The 26,104-nt window shown below is 44.7% G+C and overlaps 1 protein-coding gene across 3 annotated transcripts in view; it reads right to left on the bottom strand.

The window, feature by feature from the left end:
• Positions 1 to 26,104, bottom strand: part of EXOC3 (exocyst complex component 3) — a 93,541-nt gene that overhangs the window by 34,335 nt on the left and 33,102 nt on the right. For all 3 annotated transcript variants that reach the window (XM_068236650.1, XM_068236652.1, XM_068236651.1), the window contains exons 7-10: positions 19,466 to 19,566; positions 4,996 to 5,106; positions 3,806 to 3,953; positions 2,581 to 2,703 (exon numbers count right to left, since the gene is read on the bottom strand). In XM_068236650.1, the coding sequence (XP_068092751.1) occupies positions 2,581 to 2,703; positions 3,806 to 3,953; positions 4,996 to 5,106; positions 19,466 to 19,566 (483 nt within the window). The remainder of the gene's footprint in view (positions 1 to 2,580; positions 2,704 to 3,805; positions 3,954 to 4,995; positions 5,107 to 19,465; positions 19,567 to 26,104) is intronic.

Genomic DNA, 26,104 nt, shown 5'->3' with positions numbered 1-26,104 from the left:
CATGTGTGCCCCTGCTAAAACGCCGCTATCGCGCGGCTAAACGGGTTCCCTTCACCCCCAAACCCACCCCCGCAAACCTTGGTCGCAAACTTGGTCGTGAATTTTGTGTTCCTGGAGGCATGGCTAACAGCTGCAGCCCTGCCTCCAGTCGCGTCTATCAGCGGCGCATCGCCGCCTCTCCCCCGCCCCTCTCAGTGAAGGAAGACAGAGGGGCGGGGGAGAGGCGGAGATACGCGCTGACAGACGCGCGTAGGGCAGGGCTGCGGCGGTTACCCCTGCCCCAATGCGGGTAGCGCTCCCCGGCTGTACGGAGGGGATTTGGGGGTGAAGGGACCCCCGTTAAGCCGCGGGATAGCGGCGTTTTAGCAGGGGCACACATGCCCCTGCTATCTATGAGGTCTGAAGCGAGATTTATTCTCGCTTCAGACTCTCTTTAAAGAGAACCTGTACTGAGTAAAAATATTTAAAATAAACACATGAGGTAACTTCAAACGAACATCACATAGTTACCTTGCCATCAGTTCCTCTCAGAAGCTCACCATTTTCTTCTGACAATAATCCCTTCCAGTTCTGACAATATTTTGTCAGATCTGAAATATATCAGTTGCTATCAGTAAAATATCAGTTGCTGTCAGTTATAGCGGAGAGGAAAACTGATGCACCAGGTAATGTCCATGTTTCCCTATGGCTCAAGTGGACGATGTAACAGTTTAACTGTGTGCTGACCAGAAAGCTGTTATGGGGTAACAGCCATTTTCAAAATGGAGGACGGAAAATTCCCTTGATCACAGTGGACAAACAGGACGCAGTAGAGGAGAAAGACACTGAGGAGTAGACTACATGGAAGGTAAGTATGACTTGTGTATGCTTATTTTGACTTTTAATTTTCAGTTCAGGTTTTCTTTAAATAATCATTGCTAGCCTAGTTCGGGATTTTTCAACTATGGGCAGCATGCACTAAGGGCTGATCGGTATAAAATCCCTGTTTGGGACAGTACCGCATGCGGTCACTTTCACTTTTCTTCACAATTCACAAACATTTTGCTGCTTGCGGTAATTACCCCAACAGTCTGAGTGCGGTAATGTGTTGGTCTTCCTCGCTGCCTGATTTGCTCTGAAAGGAGGTTATGCGTGCCTGATGGGCTGTGTCTGCAGCCAGCTCCCCTTACAGAGACACGGCACAGTGAGCCAGTGTGCCGTGTCTGTGTAAGGGGGCTGGCGAGTCTCCTTCTGTGCTGTCACCTAGTCCAGTCTCCTGAGAGCGCTGCTATTCCCTTTTGTTTATTGTTCATTTACTTAAAGGAATTGTCCAAGCCGCAAAAAAAAAAAAAAAAAAGATCCACTTATGATGCCTGAGGAACCACGTGACCCGCGTGGTGGAGTGCAGAAGAAGCTGATCCGGCAGCTTGGACAATCACTTTGAGTCCCACAGTGCAGTCACCTCTGAAGTGCACTCTCTCCTGACAGCCACGGGGGATTCCATGTTTATTTATTTAGTTAAAGGAGTTATCCAAGCTGAAAAAAAAAATAACGATCCACTTACCTGGGGCTTCCTCCAGCCCGTGGCAGCCGTCCTGTCCATCCCCGCAGCTCCGGAGGCTCCCGGTCTTCTCCGCTGACGCAGCAGACCTTGCCAGGTCGGGTTACGGGTCGGCTTCTTCTGCGCTCCACGTGACCTCCCCGGGAGCCACCGGAGCTGCGGCGAGGGCACAGGACGGCTGCCACGGGCTGGAGGAAGCCCCAGGTAAGTGGATTTTTTTTTCAGCTTGGAGGTTTCCTTTAAAGGGACACTTCAGCCTAAACAAACATACTGTCATTAAGTTACATTAGTTATGTTAATTAAAATAGATCGGTAATATAAACTTATACCCACCCTGTTTTAAAAGAACAGGCAAAGGTTTGTGATTTCATGAGGGCAGCCATCTTTTTGGTTGAAAGGAGGTGACAGGGAGCATGAGACACAGTTCCAACTGTCCTGTGTCCTGATCACCCCTCCTAGTTACTAGGCAACGAGAACAACATCAGGAATCCCATCATGCTTTGCACAGTATCAGGGGAAAAATGCCCGGGCAGTTTGCTTTGATGGGGCGGAGCTTAGCTTCTGTGCAGCCAAAAAATGAGGCATGGATAAGAAAAACAAACTTCTGATGCTGTGATACTGTTAAAGAGACACCGAGCCTTTTCAGTGCTGCTGAGTAGATTTTTAGTTTGGAGGTTCACTTTAAGTCTCACTGGCCAGGGTATTGGAGCCGAAGGATACGGAGGCTCCTCCTATTGGCTCTCTGCTGTTGTCATTAACACTACACCGTATGGAGATAGTTAACGACAGCTTACAGCTGGAGGTAAACACCAAACACTTTTTGTTACATTTACCGAAGGCTTTAATCTTTGTTAATTGACATTTACTGACATTTCTTGAGGTATTTACCGCTTGGTAATTTTCCTTTTCAGTGCGGTAATAGGTTTAGTGAATTAAACTTTGACAACCTGTTTGGTACAATCCGCTGTTTTGTGCATCACCAAATGCGGTAATGCCTAGTGAATGCTGCCCTATGACTTTAGACTTTTTGTTCCACATACCTGCTTATAGTGGGTTTTAATTCTAGCAAAGTCATTAAAATAATCTTCTATGGTGACGCATATTGTATCAACAGCGTTCGATCCTCCAAGCCATTTCCTGGTCATCAGGTCATTCAGGTGTTGCTGTAAAAAAACAGTTTATGAGTGAATACATTCATGAACCATACAAAACATTAGGAAATAAGCTATATTTATTTCATTATATGTTCTGCTCTTACAGGTGCCACATTTTGTTATGTATTAGGGGCATGCTGTGTGCCATGCTTCATGGTGAGAATGGAGCGTTTCTGATCATGGCTTTTAATGTAATGGCCAAGGTGACTTCAGTCCCCCACATGCTGTATTCACACAGTCTCTACTCTAAGTCATTAAGTCTTATACCTATTCAGAGTGAAAATAATATATTGTCTTAAATAGTACATTGCACTTTAATTGACAAAAACCTCAATATTTTCAGTTTGTCTCTATGGGCTGGTGTACACCTAGAGTGCTTCTGAGCACCTTTTAAAATGCTAGCGCTTTCAAAAGTGCTTGGCTAATGTTTCTCTATGGAATGCATCACACCAGAGCGATGTGATTTTTCCCAAAACGCAAACGTGGGTCCTGCAGTATTTCTGAGGCGATTCAGCCTCAATGTTAAATATAGGACAGTAGTAGAAAATCTGAAAAGTGCTACATCAGAGCGATTTTCCATGCGTTTTTGAAATAAAAGCAGTACACTGGCAGCTTTACTGTAGAAAATTGCTAGGCACATGCCTAGAATCGCTTAGAAAAATAACCCCTAAAAGCGCTGAGCAATTGCATTAGTGCCTTTAGGTGTGCACTGGCCCTAAATCTTGCAAGCAGCTATGGCAAACATTGTTACAGTTTTAGATGTACTGCACAAAGCTAGGAAGTGGAGCTCTATGTGATATGATTGAAAACTGCTGAAGGTTAATGGATTGCTGGGAAAATTGATTAGTACAGTCTATGCAGTCACTTACAAGCTACTCGTCTTGTGTTCTCTCTCAACCAAGTAAAGGTAGAACATTTTGTGCAATGATCTCCATGCTCAAATATGCAGCTTTTGTTGTACTCTATTATTTGTAATCCATGACAGGATAATAATTGGCTGTCCTATATTTAAACACTTTATTTGTATTATTTTAACATATTTAAAAATATAAGAAATCATTCCATGTAACAGAACTGACTTCAACTAGAATATTTCTCTAGATATAATTACCTCTAAATCCATAAAAACTTCATCCAATAAACTTTTGCAGCCCTCGCTGGCTATCTTGTCCAAAATGGAGTCCATGTTTGCTGAACCAGACATCATAACTTCTTCTTCACTTCTTAAATATTTTCTTTTCAGACTTACAATTGATTCTCTGCAATAGTAAAACAGTTTGGTCAAAAATGGCAACGTATATGTTCCACATAAAGGCTATCATTCATAAAACATTTCCGCATGCAGAAATGCTTAAAACAGCTGACTTTACCACCCACGTAGCAAATTCAGCATTCATAAAGGCTCCTTCCGCATGAAAAGCTGACCTTACCGAGTAGAGCGATAAATCACCGCCTTGTGTGGTGATTATTGTAAAAAAGGTTTTTTTTTCTGCACAGAACAATGCATTAAGTGTGAACTAGTCCATTAACATGAGTTCTCAGTTTTTCTGTCAAGTGTATCCCCTGCCTAATACATCATATGAATCAGCAGCTTACGGAGGATGCAGCAGAACAGAAATGATGACGTTGGCACCCAGAGCTCAGATAATCATCTTCCGCTGTGCACTGCACAGCATTAGTGGAGAGAGGGCTCTGCAGGAAGGGTGTAAAGTGGTACACTGAGGCCCCAGCTGCTTGAACTTTCAAGCAAGTGGAATTTACACCTATCCAGCATCAGGCAATCCCCACCTGTTCCGGATAACAGAGACTCTACTGTACATCTAAAGATAACCTTGCCAATTAAACTTAGTATACGATGAAGGAATGTCTAGAGGCTAGCAGCAGAGAAAACTGCATGTTAAAACATGTTTCTAAGGGTGCTGACATGATGTGCAAATTTCAACTCACCGTAAAAGTCAAACCTTGCCCCAGCCTTTCCATTTGTGACCAGTTACCCCAATAATGCTTTACATTTACTGCGTTTGCCTGCTTCACTGACCAACATTAACAGAGTTTTTTTGCTTTAAGCCCGAAATATAGATTTAGCACTGGTTGGGCCAGATTCACTAAACTTTATGTTGCACTGATAAAACATGTAAAGATCAGATGGCATAACATGAATTGTGTACTGCCAACTACACATGTACCATAAGCACTTACTGCATACATGGATACATTCCACCTATTACATGCACTGTTGGCTGACAGGGCCCATTGCTGGGTGCACTTTTACATTAATGCAAAGCATACATATATACTTACTTAAATGTTTGACAGTTGTTAATGATAGCGATCATATATTGAACATAGCATGCAGGAAGTTGACGATTCTTCAGGTGTTCCTCTTTATACAGCTGGGCTTCTTCATAGTATCTGATGGCAGTAAGATATTTGCCAGACAGTAATGAGACAAAAACTTAAATAACACAAACACCGCCCCCCCCCCCCCCCCAAAAAAAAATAAAAAAAACATTAGAGAAATAACAATAAATAAAAATATAGTTACTAAATGTATGTTTGCGTTATTGCAGTCACATGCACTCACCCACAGCAACAACTGTTTTAATAAAACTGGGACAGCCTGAATCTACCTGAAGGTTCTCATTGCAGGTGTGTATGCGCAACTGCAACAGTATAAACAAAAATTCACTTCAATAATTATCTGTATATTTTTATATGCCCTAGGAAATGGTTGCAAACTTTGATAGCCTAATCAAAAAAAAAAAAAAAAGCTTAAAAATTCAGTCCAGGTTTTCCAAGTACCTAAAGCCAAATTAGCAGAGCCTGTTATTGACAGGGTCTCTCTCAACGATGGAGGATTGGGGAATCATGGGGTTAAATACTCACACGTCCTGATGTAAAGGTCTGATTGTCTAGTGCTGTAATCTGTATGAGACAAATTTTTTTTCTAAAATTCAATAAAAATGATTGAAACAAAATACTCACCTGTCCTGACATCATCTCTTCAGGCAAGTGATCACTCCGCCTCCCTTACAGAACAGGCCCTGGTGATTTTTTTTTTATTAAAAAATTACAACTAAGGCTCTGGCCACGTCCAAATGCATTGCCGTGCCCCACCCCCAGCTAGTCAGCAGCAATGAGCTGGGGGTGGGCCGCAGCCTCACAGACCTTTGGCAGTCTTTGGAAACATGGTCACACTGCTCAGGAAGGGAGCGTAGCGTCACCTATGCCCCAAATACATCAGAATGGTATGTATTTACCGCCACAACCCCCCATCCGATCTCACTCAGACAGAGCCTGTCATCACATACTGTGTCAATTTTAACCTCAAGTACTCTTTAACTTCACCACTGACGTCCACATTTTCCAGCTCAAGAGAACTTTAGTACATTAAGCCCAGTCTCCAGTAGAGCTAGGACAGCCCAGTTCTCAGTGCCTTCTGTTCCCTGATACCTAGTACACACCATAAAATTTTCTGTTATGCTGGGAATACACGGTACGTTTTTGAGCCATTTAGATGGCTCGATTGATAATTTCCGACATGTCCGATCATCTGCCTGATCGATTCCGTGCTCGATTTCGCATAGGGAACAATTGGAAAAGATAAGGAAAACGAATGGAAGATAAAAGAATCAGGCGCGAAATCGAGCACGGAAAACAATAAGCAGCAAAATCAAGCAGCAAAAACGTACCGTGTATTCCCAGCTTTAAGCCCCATCACACGATAAGATTCTTTGTGCAAATAGATTACGATTCTATTTACGATCCGATTAAAACCTGTCCGATCGGTATTCAATTAAATTCGATCTGCCATTGTTTTGCAATGGCAAATCGAATCCCGATTGGACATGTCGGATTTAATCGGATCGTAAATAGAATCATAATAGAATTGCACAAAGAATCGTATTGTGTAGATTGGGCTTTATGCTGGGCAAACACGGCGTGATAGTTCTTACCAATCGAGCCGCTGATGGCTTGATTGATAATATCCGACATGTCCGATCACCGCGGCGGATCGTATACGCACTCGATCCCTGCGGGTAGACAATGCAGAAAATGAAGCGCTGATAAGGAAGCGCCCGCAGGAACGAGCGGGAATCGATCCGCGCGCACGAGCGGTGACGCGCTGGATCGATACCAGCGCATTATCTCACCGTGTATGCCCAGCATTAGGTTTTCTGCTAGATTTACCTGCCGGATAGATAATTTCCAACATGTTGGAAATGATCCATCTAACCATCTTTCTGCGTAGCAAATAAGCATTGTTCTACTCAGCAGGAGATAACCAGAAGGCAATACACCAGAGATAATGACCAGTCTCTACCAGTACTTTCCAGAAAATAATCTAATTACAGAAAAATCTTGCAGAAACATCTATTGCTGGGATTACACCATACAATTTTCTGTTAGATTCTTCTGTTAGAATGCATAATTAGATTATTTTCTGTAGAGAATGGACATTATCTCTGGTGCATTGTCTTCTGGTCATCTCCTGCTGAATAGAACAATGCCTAATCGCTCGGCAGATAGATGGTAACAGATACATTTGCAACATGTTGAACTTAGAGAATCTAACAGAAAAATCTAATGCCGGGAATACACGGGTCGATCCGGCGGCCGATTAGCCACCGGATCGACCCCAGCCGCGTCCCCGCTCGTGCGTGCGGATCTATTGCCGATCGTCCCCGCCGGCGCTTCCTTTATCAGCGCTCAATTCCCTGCCATTGTCCGCCGGCGGGGGATCGAGCGGGTGGGGGGTCGAGCGGCTTGATCGGGCCAGCTGAATATTATCAGTTGGCCGGATCAGCTAGTGGATACACGGTACAGAAACGTAACGTGTATCCCCAGCATAACAGAAAATTGCAGCCTCCTGGTAATCAGTCAGATAACAGCCCCTTTTTCCTTCCAGTGCACCTGTATTTATACATGTGAACTGAAAATCTTTATCATTTCAGTGGTCAAAAATACTTAAAGTGGATCAGAGGTGAACTTTTACTCATTACATAATTGTGTTCCTTTCTTATTGTTTATAGGGCATTCCTCAAGCCAAATACTTTTTTATTTTTGTTTTAATACTCTAATTCCCTATAAACTAAATAAACCTCGCCCACAGGTTTTCAGAGAGCCTTGGCAGTATCAAGGGCTCATGGGAGCTCTGTCTGGGCAGGAGGAGGAGGTGTTACTAGCCATTGATTTCAGAGGCAGAGGGGAGGAGGGATTAGATTTTTTTCACGTCACAGGCTGAGTGCTCAAGATACAGATAAGCCTGCCTCTGTGTAATGTTTACAAACAACATGGCTGCAGTCGTATCACAGGAAGAAATAATAATTTTCTATTAAAGCTGTTTGCAGCTAGATTTGCTGTGTAAACTATCTAAACTTTAGATAAGATATATAGACAAGTTACTTGTTAGGCTCCCTGCACACTGCAAATCCGTTTTCCGATTCCGATTCAGTTTCCGATTTTCCTTGAATACATTCAACAGAAAAACGGATCAAAAAACGCAGCATGCAGTTAAGATTAAAAATCTGAATCGGAATCGGATGTAAAAACAGATTAAAAATCTGAATCTGAATCTGATTTGCTTGCAGTGTGCAAGAGGCCTTATAGTTAGTTTTTCATCTCGGATCCGCTTTAAAGAATATTCAAATAAAAACTGTAGTTACAAGAAGACTGCAATAAGCTACAGTGCTTTCTTTATTTCACTTTGATGTTAATTTTTACATCATATCTGCTCATTGTTGGTTTTAATAATGTATCACTGTTTAACAAAGAAAAACATTTAAACCATTAACCAAAAGTTAACCTGGACCATGTGTAAAAATACTTCACACTGGAATCCTGTCTAAAAAAAAAAAAAAAGTTTATTTTTTACTAATTTTAATGTTGGCCATTAATGATACAATCCACCTGACGATTGATCGTTCCTGATCATCATTACAATCAATTAAAAATGATCGGTTGGACAAAAATCTGCTAACCAATCTGATCAGATTAAAAAAAGGATAGATTCCATTAATTTGATTGGACTGGTTAGCAGTTATGCTTCTATTCGATCATAACATTGATTGAAAATGATTGATTGTCAGGGCGGAGCCAGCAATGGAGGAGTGAGGACGTGTTCTCCCGAGCTCCCGACCTCGTGTGCTTTTAAAAGCTTTTTCTAGCCTTATTCTCTCCCCTCATGAGCACCCAGAGGGGCAGAAAGAAGAACAGTAAAGTGGGCAACCTAATCGAACGCAGCAGACTTCATCCCAGCGCCCGCTAACCAGATATTTTCAGGCTCAAAGCTCCGGGCCTGAAACCTCCAAGATGGCCGACACTGCACATTCTCCACAGTCTGCGGGCCCTAGTAAAGCTGGTCCATCGGCACTAACTAATTTAGAGGATATCTGGAGGTACCTCCGCGGCCTCCCCACTAAGCAAGACTTAGATGAGCAAACCGAACGGATAGTTACCTCCACCCGTTCCGAAATTGCAGGGATCCGCGCAGACATCTCAGGCCTAGCAGCACGTGTGACGACGGCCGAAAATGATATAGCGGAACTGCGCACCGAAGTCGCCCGATTGAAAGCAGAAGGGGTTACTCAAAGTAAGCACAACCAGATCTTCCGGGTAAACCTTGAGGATCTGCAGAACAGAGGACGCAGAAACAATATCCGCGTGCGTGGAGTCCCAGAATCTGTCCTAGCGGACGCCATCTTTGCCTCAATGAGGTCCTTGTTTAACGGCCTCCTAAACCGCCCAGAGGACTATAAATTGAAAATGGACCGCGCTCACAGAGCTCTACGTGCGATGCCCAAAGGTCAAGCCCCACCTCGGGACATTATCTGCAGGCTGCATAACTATCAAGAAAAAGAACAAATCATGGCGGCTGCTCGTGCTCATGGGCTCAGTGTTCTCCCCAGAATTTTTTTTCAGCCGGGTGGCATGAAAAAGTAGCCGGGTGGAGAAGTACGGGCCCTTTTCCACTAGGAAGTGTGATCGCAATCGCGTTGCGAACACGCTACCTACAATTCCCACTACCAGTGATTGCACGGTATAGCTGCTGGTAAAAGAGCACGATCGCATGACAGTTGTGAGTCGGAAAAAAACAATGCATGCCAGTGAGAAATGAGCACTGCTATTTATAAGTTATCGTGGTGCTCATGGGGGGAAGATTTACTTAACTGGGGCTTGTTCCAGCAATCGGGTCCCTTGCTGTAGTTGCAATCTACTCCAGTGTGTCACTGTCGCCGTGAAAGATCCCCGACTTTTGTCACGGATACGTCTGCTCCTCTCTGTCATGCTTCAGAGTCCAGGATGATTCTGTGCTTGCGCAGTTCACACATACTTAAACTACATAATCGCAGAATGCTCCAGACTACAGGAGCATGAGTGAGAGAGGTGCACAGATGAGACTTTGCTTGCACAGTAGCCTGCAACCAACTGGGGCTGGGGATCTTTTGGAGGGTAGCGCAACCACAGAAAGGGACTAGATGCAGACTTCTCTCTCCCCCCCCCCCCCCCCCCCCCCCAGCTCAAATAGGTATTCTTATGAGACTGTCAGTTTTAGTGAACAATGAATGATTTGGCACTTTGATATTGACTCTCTTTGCCTGGATACACACTTCAGCCCATTAAGGTGTCACGTTCCTTTAGTGACCCCTCTTTGAATTGCTGAGTGATTTATACTGTGCTCCGTGTGCCATCTGTTTGTTTGCCGTTTCTGGAAATTAATTACCTGGGTGCCTATTTAAGCTGAAAGTGTTAATTAGATGGTCCTCTGCAGTACGGGGCCGTGCTGGAGTGACTTGTAAGCTGTCCATGTCACTTTCCCCTGCCATGCGTTCTTCAGCTCTGCGAGTCTGCCTGTGAAGCAAGGATGATCTCTCCTCCCTGGTGTGACAGCTGCTTCTGCTACTGGCTGCACAGAGTTGTGAGGGGCGGGGAACACTCGGCTGCCTCTGGTTATTACTGGTTGCAGGGAGGCAACAATGAGTAAACACGCTGACTGCTAAATGCAGAGAGGGAAGGAAAGAAAGCCTTCAGCCACCCGTGAACAGTGTGTGCGCGCATGTATAATGAAACGGCGCAATCGGGTCTATTGTGGACGGACACCTGACTCATACCACATGGGCGGCTGAATTTTACCCGGGCGGCCGGCCAATCTTACCCGGGCGGCGCGCCCTGCTAATATGCTCTGGGGAGAACACTGGGCCTGTAGACTTTGAAGGCGCTCAGGTCTCTCTTTACCAGGACCTGGCCCCCACTACTCTCTCTCAACGCCGGGCCCTGAAACCTCTCATCCAGACACTTCAAAAGGAAGGAGCAACGTATCGGTGGGGCTTCCCTTTCCATCTGATGGCGGAGAAGGGCAATCAAGCATTTATCCTTCGGCACCCGCGGGAGCTACCGGATCTCTTTCAAGCCCTTGAAATACCCTCTGTGGAAGTACCTGAGTGGGACCCGGATGGTCTTCCAACACCGCGCCCGCAACGGGCCCGCGAGCCTCAATAGGCCTAGGTGGTCGTGAGTACTGCGATTACGAACTCTGTTTTTCTTTTTGTTTTTCTTCTCGTCCCTATGTCCCCGAATGATATTGGACTCTAAGCCAACGGTCTCTTGTTTCTCACCCCGTATGGACGCACCCCGGCTTTACTCCAAGCCCATGCAAAGGCCCTGCATAATTACTTTTGTGTGATCCCTTTGGCAGCAAGATAACTGGAGGTGGCCCTTAGTCTTGGGGTGCCCCGCGCCCTCCCCTCCCCGGGTAATGATGGTTCTCCGGGCCCCCCTCCCATGCTGCACAAGATGCTGTACGACACCCTATATAACATGTTCTCTGTTATTGGGGTTTTGTCCTCATAAGATAATTGCTTTATATCTCATTGAAAATGCACAGTGAAGTTCTTATGTATGCATATACTATGTATGGTAAATATAAGCAGGGGAGTGTAGATGGCTTGGGGGGTCCGGCTATAGGTTCCTAGCTTGGGGGGGGGGTGGCTGGGACGGAGGGCTGTCTCCCAACATAGATATGGGACACTAATTCACTCCAGAGGCTGTCCATTCTCTGGACATCTAACAAACAATTGGCTTCAGTTTGCATGCTTCCTGTCGGTAGACTGCTCCCAGTCCCCCCACATACTGATGGAGGGGAGGGGACCTCACCTTTCAGGCATGAGCACTGTGGCTACCTAAGTGAATCCAATAGGGGCCGGACAGGTCACTAGATGATCTGGAGTTGGGGGTGAGAGGGAGAAGGAGAGGGATGGGGACTTAGATACAAAGAGGGACTATAAATATGTTATTTGATTTTATACTAGAAATGTTATTTCTCATTAGGTAATATGTGCACATGAATGTTTGGGGGAGAGGGAGACTAGGCCAACCCTATTGTGTGGTCTCTTCACCCCAGGGCGTTTCGCCATATAGTCACTGGTTTGTCTTGCATAACCAGTGAGCTGTAGGAATTATTTCCTAGTCGAGCAGGCTTTCAGCCTGTAGGAGAGTGAGGTATGGAACATACCTCACCTAAGTGTTGTATGTGGCTTCTTATACACATAACTCTATTCTCTATTTTTCTACTTTTTCCTGTTCTGTTTCTTACTAACCTCTTTTACCACACTATGTGGCTTTCCTCTTCGGGGAGGCGGGGGGACGGGTCCGGGAGATGGGTGCTGACCTATGGCTCAGCAGTCACTTAAGTTCTTGACTCTGAACGTCAGGGGCCTAAATGTTCCTGAGAAAAGATCCGCAGTTCTCCGCATGTGCCACAAAGAAAGAGCCAATGTAATATTTCTCCAGGAAACTCACTTTAAAGGACCCCACACCCCGAAATTGTTTAACAAATACTATAGAAATGCTTTTTACAGTATCCCGCAGGACACCAAAACCAAGGGAACAGCTATTCTCATATCTAGAGATACCCCCTTGACCATAACTGAAGAATTCAGTGACCCCACGGGACGCTTTAATCTCGTTAAGGGCACTATAATGGACCGAAAGATTACTATTGGCTCTTTTTATGCTCCTAATCTCCATCAAGTGGAATTCTTACAATCCTTTTTGCTTAAGCTACAGTCTTTTACCGAGGGTAGCATAATATTAGGAGGAGATTTGAACCTAGTGTTAGACCCCTTGCTAGACGCATCCTCTCAGAGAACTCCCACTTCTGGAAAATTGCTCCGTAAATGCAAATCTCTACTGCATGCTCTACAATTAGTAGATGTATGGAGAATTCACAACCCCTCGGTGAAAGACTACACGTTCTATTCTTTTCCCCACAATTCATACACCAGAATTGATTACCTATTTATCTCCCAAAATTTGCTATCAGTATCCACAGCCCCTACTATCGGCAATATGTCATTATCTGATCATGCTCCGGTCTGGGTGAATCTTGCCCTGGGGGATATCAGACGTGGCCCTGCCCTATGGCGCCTGAATAACTCCTTGATTAAAGATAAATCAATTGCTCAAAAACTCAGAGGAGAATTGGAGGAATTTTTTAGGATCAATACTCAGGATGATATGTCGCCCCTTGTGGTCTGGGAAACACACAAATGCTTCATGAGAGGCATCATAATAAGAGAGGGAGCAAAGAGGAAGAAGATGAGAGAGAAAGAAATCAATGAGGTACACACCCGCATCCAAAACTTAGAGATCCAGCACAAAAGGAACAGGTTAGCGGCTACTTTAGAGGCTCTTACCAAAGAGAGAACTGCCCTCAAAGATTTACTCTTTCATAAAGCGCGCTACTCTGCGGAGAGATGCAAGTGCACATTTTATGAATTTGGCAATAAATGTGGCTCCATGTTGGCCAGAGCCCTAAAGAAGCAACAAACATCTAATTATATAGCAGGTATCAAAGACAAACGTTCTGCTCTACACCACAAATATGAAGATATCTCTAGAGTCTTCAAGGAATACTATACAGGGTTGTATAACTTACCAGCACCTCAAGGCCCCGAATTGAGATCTAATCACAGGGAAAAGATCACCTCTTATCTCAAAGAAGCTAAAATGCCCTTCTTACCACAATCTGAATCTGAGGAGTTAGAGGATCCCTTTACGTTTGATGAACTCAAACTGGCCCTATCACAGATCCCCTCGGGCAAATCACCTGGACCGGATGGGTTTACACCAGAATAGTATAAGATTTTTGGGGGAGCGGTATCAACACACATGTTGAATGCCTTTAATGCGATAACTGACCTACCCCTGGAGAAAAAGATGTTGGAATCACATATTTCAGTACTGCCTAAGGAGGGAAAGGACCCAGCTCTCTGTCAAAGCTATAGGCCCATATCACTTCTAAACGTGGACCTAAAGCTATATGCTAAAATCCTAGCTAATAGGCTCACTCCTCTACTACTCAAATTAGTTTGCCCGGACCAAGTAGGGTTCATAATGGGAAGGGAGGCCAGAGACAACACAATTCGGACTTTAAATATCTTGCATTGGGTGAGGTCCCGGTCCACTCCTACACTTTTGCTCTCCACCGATGCTGAAAAAGCATTTGATAGGGTGGATTGGGACTTCATAGAATGCATCCTCCGCCATGTGGGATTGGGGGGCAAAATGCGTAAGCGTATCTTGACATTATACTCATGTCCTAATGCTAAGGTGAAGGCAAATGGGGTTCTGTCGGATCCATTTGATATACGGAATGGCACTCGTCAGGGGTGCCCCCTATCCCCTCTAATTTTCGCCCTTTCCCTGGAACCCTTCCTGTGTAAAATAAGAGCCAACCCAGACATACAGGGAGTTTCCTTCCCTAAATCTACACATAAACTAGCTGCATACGCGGATGATATGCTATTTTTCTTAACTAACCCCCACATATCCTTGCCCAATCTTTTGGCGGAATTTTCCACCTATGGTCAGTTGTCCAACTTATCTATAAATTCTGATAAAAGTGAAGCTCTTGGGGTTTTGCTACCCGATGCTCTTAAGTCCTTGCTAAAAAGCAACTTCCCTTTTAAATGGCCCGCTCAGTCCCTAAAATATTTAGGAGTCCAGATCACTCCTGACCCGAAGGACTTATTCCCGAAAAACTTTCTCCCCGCCTTGGATAGGATTAAAAGAGATCTCCAGTGCTGAGACAAACCCCAGTTTTCCTGGTTTGGGCGAACAAATATAATAAAAATGACAGTAATGCCTCGCCTGCTCTATCTCTTTCAGACGCTACCGGTCTATATACCAGCCCAATACTTTAAAAAGATTACGCAGCTGTTCTCTAAATACATATGGAGGGGTCGTAAGCCTAGACTAAAGTATACTCTTCAGATTGCCCCTAAAGAAATGGGAGGAATGGCGGTCCCCTGTCCTCGCCTGTACCATGCAGCATCGATCTTAATTAGAATAATAGATTGGCACAGACACATGGAACAAAAGGTATGGGTAGGCATGGAAAATGAACTGATGTCTGGTCACCTTGCCTTGGCCCCCTGGTCTGCACACTCACTCCAAGTAACTGAACCAGCGGCAGTTTTAATCTCATATACTATTAAGCTCCTAGGAAAGTATAGATCCAACCCACTGATATCTCCATCACTGATATCGCCTTCCCCCCTCCTCCCTATTCTTGATAACCCGCTTTTTACCCCAGGCCTTCAAGCTAGAGGCTACTTGGCCTGGCGAGTAGACCCACCTATTAGAACACACCAACTACTCACCAATGGGAACTGGGTCCAACTTTCAGATTTACGCACACAGTTTAACTCACCTGATCTAGACATCTGGAGCTGGAACCAATTTAAACACTTCATAAGATCCCAAGGAACGAAGGAAAGCTTTAATAGATCTTTGACCCCTTTTGAGCATACTTGTCTAGGAAAAGGAATGACTAAGGGCATGATATCTTTAGTATACTCGCTCCTGAACACCTCTGAGTCTCCGGCGGGTGCACTCAAATCTAAGTGGGAAGCTGACCTCGGAGAACGCTTCACTGATAAACAGTGGAATAAAATTCTGATTTTCTCACAAAAATCATCCATTTCTTCAAGAAGTCAAGAGGCGGGCTATAACGTTTTTACTCGGTGGTATCTTACACCCTCTAGACTTCAGATTATGTTCCCCGGATCCACGGGCACCTGCTGGAGATGCGGAGTGGAACAGGGCACCCTCGTGCACATATTTTGGTCTTGCTCGGGTCTGTCTGGTTACTGGGCGAATGTGAGGGAGCTGATGCATATTATGACAGATTTCCTACCACCTGATTCCCCTGCCTTCTTCCTCCTTCATCACAACTCATGGTCCGTCAGAAGATATAAAAAAACTCTTACACGACACCTGATTAACGCTGCTAAGATTCTTATAGCTAGACATTGGAAATCTCCGGAGGCCCCCTCCATTCAGGAGTGGCTCCGTGAGATTGACCATGTCCAGAGAATGGAAGATCTTACATCTTCTATCTACGACAAACATGAGCAATTCTGGAAGACGTGGTATGGATGGTTTGAATTCAAGGAATCTGACCGCTATCGCTCCCTCATATCCGCCTAAACACATAGTATGCCTTGGGAACTCTACTCATGCCTCTGATGTTCGGGAGACAGCAATGGGTTTGCTGCTGTCTCCGGGACCCTACTCTCAATACCGCTCTCCCTTTTCCTCCTCTATCTCTCCTTTTTTCTTTTTCTCTCTACACTGTTTGTTTCGCTCTTTACTATTACTCCATGTTGTCTTTCTATCTCAGTCTATGTTTAAATTTTGTCTATGTATGGCAGTCATATGTGGATAAGTTTGAGAATCACCCGCAAGGATATTAAATCAGACATGGTCCACATGGAAAGACACAGTCATCCAGGTTTTTACACTCCATAGGTGGACTATATATTCAGAGTCGGTCACTGGTGTTTGATCCCTCTGGGCCCAGTACTGACCCCCTGGTAGGCTTTACATTCAATGGAGTGTCTTTACCTTTTTCAAAAGGACCTTTGATTAATAAGCAGTCACAGGCTTAATACTGGATGTTCTAATATTTTTGAAGGAACCACACTGTTTTGTGGACCGTTATAATATAGTTTATAAGATGCTATGGAACATGTCTTGGTCTCAATACCATGTACTGTACCGTTGTCTTCTCTGACCTGTATCATATATGACAAAATTTGTGTGGTTATACTTGTTATATGTATGTACTTATAAAAATTTTCAAAATAAAAGAATCTTTAAAAAAAAAAAGAAAATGATTGATTGTCCAGCAGATTGTATTGTTAATAGCCACCTTTGCTTTCCTCATAATGCCCTTTCTCTTCAGGGTTAAGAAAACATCAATTAGACACAGAAGTTCTTTGGTCTACATCACCCATCATCTGAGCCTCATTACTTAAAGCTCTTCAGACAAACTTGTAATTGTCGACCACAAGTTTCTTCTAAAACCACTGGAATGTCTTCTCACTCGTAACGTCTTTTTGTTCAAAAGAGCCAATTATTTTCAGGTGCGCACGGACTACAATTGTGCCATTGTATAAACACTAGCTCAGCTGTGTTCGGATGTGTTAAGTGCCCCCATGTGGACTTATTGGGTTTAATTATGATGTGCCTTTATGATATTTTTACATGTTGTTTGTTAGTTTGTTTTGGAGTCTTGACTTCAGACAAGGAACAAAATGAATGTTAACATTTCCATATTTTGGCTAAAAATACCCATCCAACATTATTTGTCATATTTCTTAGGGTGAAAAGACAGGCTGTTTATTTTCCTGTTTCCTTAAAGCCCTAGTAACCCCTTTCAGATTTTGTATTGTTTGCAAAGATGAATAGGGGATGGAGCCATAACCTACACAAGTTTCACATTTGATGCTGAAATTCCATTTTGAAATGTCATGTGACCCAAAACCATTGAGAAACCTGGCAGCTGCCAGGAGAGTGGGTGTTCCTTAGCTAGTGAACAACTCTCACTCCTCAGCACAGAGTTTACCTGAGCCCACCCAGTTCTTCCTTCTGCACTAACAAGATTAACTCCTTGTGGCCAGCACTGCAGCTCAGCTGTCTCTTCATCATTCTGCCAATTTCCTCCTTACTCAGTATGCAATGAAGCACTTAACCCTTCCCAGTGTGTTGATAAAAGCCATGGCCTGGACTACAAAAAGAAACCATTTCTCACTGCTCTTTAGCTAACCCTACTCAGAAATACACTAGGGCAGATATGGGAATAGTAAATTATTTTAGGGGAGTAACGACTAATATCAGCATAAAAGAGGTGGTTGGTGTGTTCCAATGATTTTCTGTGTTCACAGTGAAAGACTAGCTTGTGCAGCCTTCCCAGCTCCTTCCTAACTACCCTATAAGGTGATGGGAGAAATATATACTGCTGTACTCTCAGGCGTACAGCATCTGACAATTGCAGGTGTAGACAGTTTTTCAAACCCAGCAATCCAGGAATAAAAAGTTAATAATGCATAAAAGGTTTATAACCAATGCAAAAAAAAAAATTGTGTATTGCAAATGATGACATATTTTACATAATATCCAATTTAACAAAAATCAAAACTAGGCCATTTAAGGAGAAATGAACCTATCACAGAAACAAGATCTGATGGTAAGGGTGCATTATAGCAGCCTTTCTGTCCTCCCCTATCAGGTAAGAGGACATAACATCCAGGAGCAAGGTAATGGCCTCAATTCACTAAGCCGTTTAGACTAGTCTACTGATGGTTTGGTGTAAACCAGCATTCAGTCGCATCAAATTCACTAATAATTACCAAATGTTTTAGACTTGGTCTCTGGATACAATTAAACTCATGCATAATTAATTTAAAAAGCTCCATTCTCACGTCTAAAATACCTCACAGAAGTACTTTACCAACAGAAATCAATTGGTCTAATCTCTGTCAGAAAAAGTGGGCGTGGCTACTCATAGTTTGCCTTTGTGAATTGTGTAATTACTGAATGTTTTAGACCAGGTCTAAAGCCGCATCTACACGCAACCAATGCAAAAACCAATGAAGCGGCTCAATTGATAAGATCCGACAGGACGGATCTCCGCACCGCTGATTCCCTGCTCGCTCAGCGCGAGGGGACAATGGCAGGGAATCGAGCAGAAGATAAGCGGCGCCGGCGGGGACAAGCGGGGAATCAAATGTGGCGCACGCACGGCCAGCGGGGACACGGCGGGCACGTGCGGGGACCCGAAAGAGGCGATCCGGCGGCTAATTGAGCCGCCGGATCGCAGCCTCATCTACCCGTGTAGATGAGGCTTAAAACATTCGGTAATTATTAGTGAATTCCCCTTTGATGTGACAGATTTACACCAAACCATCAGTAGACTAGTCTAAACTGCTTAGTGAACCGAGGCAAATGTAGTGAGAGGACATTGAGCTACATTCTAGACTGGCTTCTTCTCCGGTTTTACAGCAGCAAAAAAAAAAAACCAGGGGGCATAGAAAAACAATTAAAATAAATTAAAAAATATAATAAATTACCCCCAATTGTCTGTGCCAAAATAATAAGCAAACAATGGACTTTCAATCACATCAATTTGAAATGTAGGGGAATCGGTAACAGTTAGGCATGGATAGAGGGAGGGTTCAAGTGAGAATAGGGCGAGGTTTAGCGATAGTAAAATATTGGTAAAAATCACTGGTATTTTACCATCGTATTACCAATATTTTGCTAGCGACAGCTCCCAGCACCCAAATTACTGTGGCATTTTTTCTTTACGTGCATGCAGGCTGAGACACAAAATACTTGAAAAGCAAAGCATGACTCAAGCTCCACTGATCACTTCAGAATGCGTAGTAAAGGAATGCACATTACACTTTTAATTACTGGTTAATACCTGTTAAGAAATGTACTCATTTGCTGAAGACACAAATGTAAAACTTTTTTCTTCAGTTCTTCACTAATTTGGGCAGCCACTTGCAAGTTTTGTTCAAACATCTGTAAATGGAAATAAAAGCATCATCAGTATTGCAATTCGTACTATGACAATGCCATGCATAGCCACTACAATGTAATGAGGACAGAAGAATTAGAGTAACATTGCAAATATTGCAACATCCCCTTCCTCCAGACATGTAAAAAGGAAAATCTGATCCCTAAATGTTTAAGAGAGCCCGAGGTGGGCTGCTAATCTATTTTTACTCCACTGGGGCTTCTTCCAGCCTCTAGCAGCCATCTCAGTCCCTCGCCGCAGCTCCGTCCCTCTTCGGTGTCCCCTCTGGCCGTCCATAATCATCACGACCTGCCGATGGGTCAAGACTATTATGGGTGGCCAATGGGGACACCGAAGAAGACCGGAGCTGCGGCGAGGGACTGAGACGGCTGCTAGAGGCTGGAAGAAGCCATAGGGGAGTAAAAATAGAGCGTTCGCCTCGGAAGTCCTTTAAATATCAGTAGGGCATAGTCAGAGTGAAGGCAGCCATGTTATACAACACAGTTGGTAATGATTAATGACCTCAATTCACTAAGATCATGTTAGTGATAATAAGGCAAATGAAAACTTATCGCCACACATCGATCTGTATTTTAGGTGTTAATTCACTAAAGAAGCTGGCCTTATTAAGATGTACTGCTACGTTTTCACAGTGAGAGTGTTGTCTTATCACTTCAGTCCTCCAGTCCTTAACCTCTGTAGTTATTTTCACATCCAGTAGATAGGGAGGGGGAGGAGCACATGCAGGCAGGAGATTGCTCCACCCCCCCCAGCTGCCAGGACGATTACAGCTAGCCTGGGTAGGACAGCCAGGAGAGAGAGAGAGACGAGAGAAGAGAGAGAAGAGTGTGTGTGTGTGTGTGTGTGTGTGTCCCTCTCTGTGTGCCTGCTGTGTAGATTTCTTGCTGTACAGAGTCTCCTTCTGCATAAACTAGTAAAAAATAAAGAAGACAGCTCAGAATACAGGGCTGTGGAGTCGGAGTCGGAGTCCTGGAGTCGGGCAATTTTGGGTGCCTGGAGTCGGAGTCGGGAAAAAATGCACCGACTCCGACTCCTAATGAATTTGTAACTGTAATTAAAATAGAAAATATGATAAAATGTTCTATTTCTCAGATAATAGTAATTAAAAATAATGTATATATACAGTAATAGCTGTGCTTAGTATACAAAAATGAAATAAACCAATCAAAATTAGTTACTTGTGCTGCTTCAATAAAGCAGTCCACGTATTTTTAAGGTCAGATATACATATCTGATTGTGACTGTATATATGATGTGTACACAGGAATCTCTTATATATACTAAATAACATCTATGCTGTAAGAATAAAGCCTGATGTGTAGCTATGTCACTAATAGAGATGGTCAACAAGATGGAAATAATTCTGCATTGATGCTGATTTATGCAAATGTATGCACTCCCTTTGCTGATGAAATAAAATAATTTGATATGTTATTAAAATTTGGTTTGGGGACTACAAATTAAAGGGTAACTGAGACGGATGAAAAGTAAAGTTTTATACATACCTGGGGCTTCCTCCAGCCCCCTTCAGGCTAATCAGTCCCTCACTGTCCTCCACCACCCGGATCTTCTGCTATGAGTCCCGGTAATTCAGTCAGTCAGCGGCTCCCACAGCCAGGAACATTCTGCACCTGCGCAATAGTGCTGCACAGGTGTAGTATGCTCCTGGCGGCGGAGTGTGTGCATGCGCACTACGCCTGACTGGCTCAAGTACCTGGACTCATAGCAGAAGATCCAGGTGGTGGAGGAGGACAAACGAGGGACTGATTAGCCTGAAGGGGGCTGGAGGTTACCCCAGGTATGTATAAAACTTTAATTTCATCTGTCTCAGGTTTACTTTGTTACACAGTAGTACTATACTCTACATATGCACTCCCCACAGAGCTGCAGGGAATCCACTGAAAATGCTGTGCACATTGAACACAGAGGTGTTGTCTGTTTACAATCTCCTCATTCCCCTGCAGAGTACCTGCACATCATTCTTACATGTACCCACACTTACATTGCCTAGGGCCTGATAGATGCTCTTTGTTCCGGTTTGTACCTTTTACAAGTACTCTTACCAAGGACTAGTTTTAGTCTAAAGGGAATAAATATAGTAGTCTACATATCCTTCTCACTTCAGTTGTCTTGTAAAATTCCTAAGCGTTGGCAGTTATGAGACGAATTTCATGTTACATACTTTTAATCAACAAAATTGTAATATGCAAATTAGAGGAGTCGGAGTCGTGGAGTCGGAGTCGGAGTCAGAGTCGGTGGATTTTTGGACCGACTCCACAGCCCTGTCAGAATACTTCACTTTACATTGCAGTTTGTAGTAATACTCCACTTTAGGACAGCTCAGGCCAGGTGAAACTCCTCACACAATACTTGCATTTGTTTCTGTGAATTAACATCCTGTCTTTAACTTTAGAATTGTCATTATTTTAAGGATTGGAACCTTAACGTTAGAAATCATAAGGTTTGCCTGAGATAAATTGCTTAGTGAATGCTAACTGCTTCACATTGGTGATAACTGTAAAAACAGCTCCGAAACATTATTAACCACTTGAGGACCCACCCTTTACCCCCCCTTAAGGACCAGCGCTGTTTTAGCTGATCTGTGCTGGGTGGGCTCTGCAGCCCCCAGCACAGATCAGCGTGCAGGCAGAGAGATCAGATTGCCCCCCTTTTTTCCCCCCTATGGGGATGATGTGCTGGGGGGGTCTGATCTCTCCTGCCTGCTGTGGGTGGCGGGGGGGGGCACCTCAAAGCCCCCCTCCGTGGCGAAATTCCCCCCCTCCCTCTCCTACCTGCTGCCCCCGGGAGATCTGGGCTGCACAGGACGCTATCCGTCCTGTGCAGCCTGTGACAGGACGTCCCCTGTCACATGGCGGCGATCCCCGGCCACTGATTGGCCGGGGATCGCCGATCTGCCTTACGGCGCTGCTGCGCAGCAGCGCCGTACAAATGTAAACAAAGCGGATTATTTCCGCTTGTGTTTACATCTAGCCTGCGAGCCGCCATCGGCGGCCCGCAGGCTATTCACGGAGCCCCCCGCCGTGATTTGACAAGAAGCAGCCGCTCGCGCGAGCGGCTGCTTCTTGATTAATTAAGCTGCAGCTGGCGACGCAGTACTGCGTCGCTGGTCCTGCAGCTGCCACTTTGCCGACGCACGTTATGAGTGTGCGGTCGGCAAGTGGTTAAAGACAGGAGATGAGCTTAGTGAATTGTGGTCATTAGTGTTTGGCAAGTACTGCAACCTTTGTGTATCTTGCGTGTACAATATCTCAGCTATTTAACACTCTCAAAGCCATCTCCTGAGAGGGATATGGAGGCTGCCATGTTTAAAGGGAAGTAAATAATACCTGTTTCCTGGGATCCCGCTGATCCAATATGCATCAGTAGTGTCTGAAACACACACCTGAAACATGCATGTGGCAAATGCAGTCAAATGTAAGTTCATCTGATCTGCATGCTTGTTCAGGGTCTACAACTAAAAGAATGAGAGGCAGAGGATCACCAGGACAGCAATGTGCATTGTTTAAAAGGAAACAACTTTGGCAGCCTCTGGAGTTCATAAATAAAATATATTGACTGTGTTTACTACAGTCGTTGTGTGTCTACTTGGAGGAGATAAGTCCACCACTACCTCCTCTATTTACCAAGAATTTGGTTTTTAAGCTCATTTAGCTTCCTTTTATCCTTTTGGCGCCTCTGTTCTCCTGCATAATATTGAGTCCACCCTGGGTGGAGGGTTGAACCCCCTTTTTCTCATCTACAGAGAGCGACTTCTTATTCCTGAGTGGGGTCAGGAAAATCTCCCCACCTGCCTTTACAGTGGTTGCCTAATGGTAACCCTGGTTTGTAAGTATTAATATTTACTCTATCTAGTAACCATTTACCAGTACATATTACACTATTGGGGCTCTTGGTGTTCCTTGTTTTTATGGCAGCCTCTGGGTCTGTTGTCTTTTAACATAATTATGTGTACATAATCAGTTTAACCCTGAAGAGGCAGTGGGAACGTTTGAGAAAGGGTACTCAAGCAAAGACCAACACAAACTGTAGCTTGTTTATCATTAGTATAAGCATAGTGTTAGAGCCATTTCACGCTAGTTTGTGTTTGCACAGAACTGATATGTACCCTATTAAAGGACCATTATGACAAAAAATAGCAAAATGTAAAATACATGCATACGAGATGTGCATTGGTACAATACAATACAATAACATTTCTATAGCGCTTTTCTCCCATAGGACTCAAAGCGCTTAGGCTCTCTCAGATTCAGTAATTAGTAGGATGAAGTATTCACACAACAAAAGTTATATTTCTGCAAATGCCAGACTGAACGGGTGGGTTTTCAGTCTGGATTTAAACACGTCCAGGGATGGGGCTGTCCTGATCTGTTGAGGTAAGGAGTTCCAAAACGTAGGGGCAGCATGACAGAAGGCTCTGGGACCAAAAGTTTCCAAGTGGACTCTGGGTATGGCTAGATTATTAGAACCTGTGGATCTGAGAATGCGGGGATTGCTACGCAGCTGTAACATATCTTTCATGTATTCAGGGCCTAGATTATTCAGGGATTTAAATGTCAGTAGGCCGATCTTGAATAGGACCCTCCATTCTATAGGTAGCCAGTGAAGGGAATGCAGGACTGGTGTTATGTGGCAGTGACGGGGTTGGTTGGTTGGTTAGCAGTCTGGCAGCAGTATTCTGTATCAGCTGTAGGCGGTACAAGACCTTTTTTGGAAGGCCAGTGTAGAGAGCATTGCAGTAGTCCAGTCGGGATGTGATGAAGGCGTGGACTAAGGTTGGCAGATCTTCTGGGGGTATGAGGTGCTTGATTTTTGCAATGTTCTTCAGGTGAAAATAGGATGATTTCACCACAGCAGAGATTTGAGTTCTGAAGTTTAAATCCCCATCAATTAGAACTCCCAGGCTACGCACATGATCAGAGCTGCGTAGATCCGTGCCTCCTATTCCCAGTGGTGAAGACTGCAAGTTAAGTTGTTTTGTTATCATGCTCTGCCCTCCAATCAGAAGGACTTCAGTTTTGTCTGCATTTAGTTTCAGCCAGTTGTCATTCATCCATTGCTGGTACCAGACTAATACATATATACGGTACTTAAAGAGGAACGGCAGGGCCGGATTTACAGCTCAGGAGCCTATAGGCACAGAAGTTCTGGCGCCCTAAACTCCGCCCCTAAGTTTAAGCCACACCCCCAAACCATGTCCCCTTTTCATGGGAGTGTGGTTTCTTCCCTGCCATCTGAATAGCAGAGCAGTGGGGCACAAAATACCTATTGGAAGTCCAGGTGCTCTGGTCTCCTCTGCACTGCAGCCATTCAGCATGTAGCAATGTTCCTACAGAGGCTCCCAATGTAGCATTGCATGCATTCAGGACCCTGATGGAGGAACGCAGCTGCACGCTAAAAGGCAGGAGTGAAGAAGAGACAGGGAGACCTAGAGTCGGTGTTGGTATTCCTGCTCTGCTATTTAGATGGAGGGAGAGAGGTGAGGTCCCTTAGTCCCCAGGCCCTTCTGCAGTCGCAGGAGAAGTGGGGGCTATGGTTACGCCATTGCCTGCCTGTGGCCCACAGGATACCTGCCCGTTATAATGCCCGACTGTGGCCTAGACAACAAACCACTGCCCTGCCGTTATGAAGTACAGGGTGGTGCAGGGAAGACTGGCCCAGCTGCCTGTCAGGAACGTAAGTATGCAGGCAAACATTGGCTGGACTGTCCTCATGTGCCTCTTGCTCTTGTCCCTGCTGTGTCCTCTCCAGCTTTATTGAAGCCTGTATTGCCTTCACTTACACGAGTGTTAACCGTACAGCAGCAAATAAAAGTGACACAGGCTTTAATAAAGCCGGATTGGGCACACACAGCAGGGATTGAGCAAGAGGTGCACGGGGACCAGCGCCTGCCTGTAAACCTGTGCATGAGAAAAGTAGCAGGGCCGGTCTTTTGTGTGCCCCCCTATATAAAGACCACCTGTGGCCTAGACAAGATCCCCCATAAAGCTTACACACCCCTGACTTAAGCCGTTAATCAGAGATGCTTATGGCAGCACCCGGCCTCCAACCTGCAAGCAATCCGCCCAGCGGATCTACTCTCTCCCAGAGATGCTGCTCCCTCAGTCGCCACGCACGTGCCACTCGACATCTCTCTGTCGCCCTCCTCCTGCACAACAACACAGAGCCCAGCTCAGCTATGTTGCCCAAGAGGCTCAGGTCCTGATCTCTGAAGAGTGACGTCCATCAAAGGTGTGTGCGCACCTTAATTCCAGGACGACTCAGTCTCGACCCCCCGCACACTTCTCCCAAGCAGCGCCTGGCCTAGTTAAAACCCTCCTCCTAGGCACACTGTGGCCTGGCCAATAACCATTCCATACCCAATCCCATCACCACATAAAGCATGCCTTTTTAACACTAAGGGCTCATTTCCATTAGGGTTGAATCTGTTCCAAATCTGCAGCATTTCCCCACATGCGATTCAGAGGGAAAGCTGCCTATTCGATCAATGGGCTTGCACTCAGA

Source organism: Hyperolius riggenbachi, chromosome 5, assembly GCF_040937935.1.
Source record: "Hyperolius riggenbachi isolate aHypRig1 chromosome 5, aHypRig1.pri, whole genome shotgun sequence".
Classification (NCBI taxonomy): domain Eukaryota; kingdom Metazoa; phylum Chordata; class Amphibia; order Anura; family Hyperoliidae; genus Hyperolius; species Hyperolius riggenbachi.
Note: the sequence above shows the minus strand (reverse complement) of the source record. Positions and strands in the feature narration are given on the sequence as shown.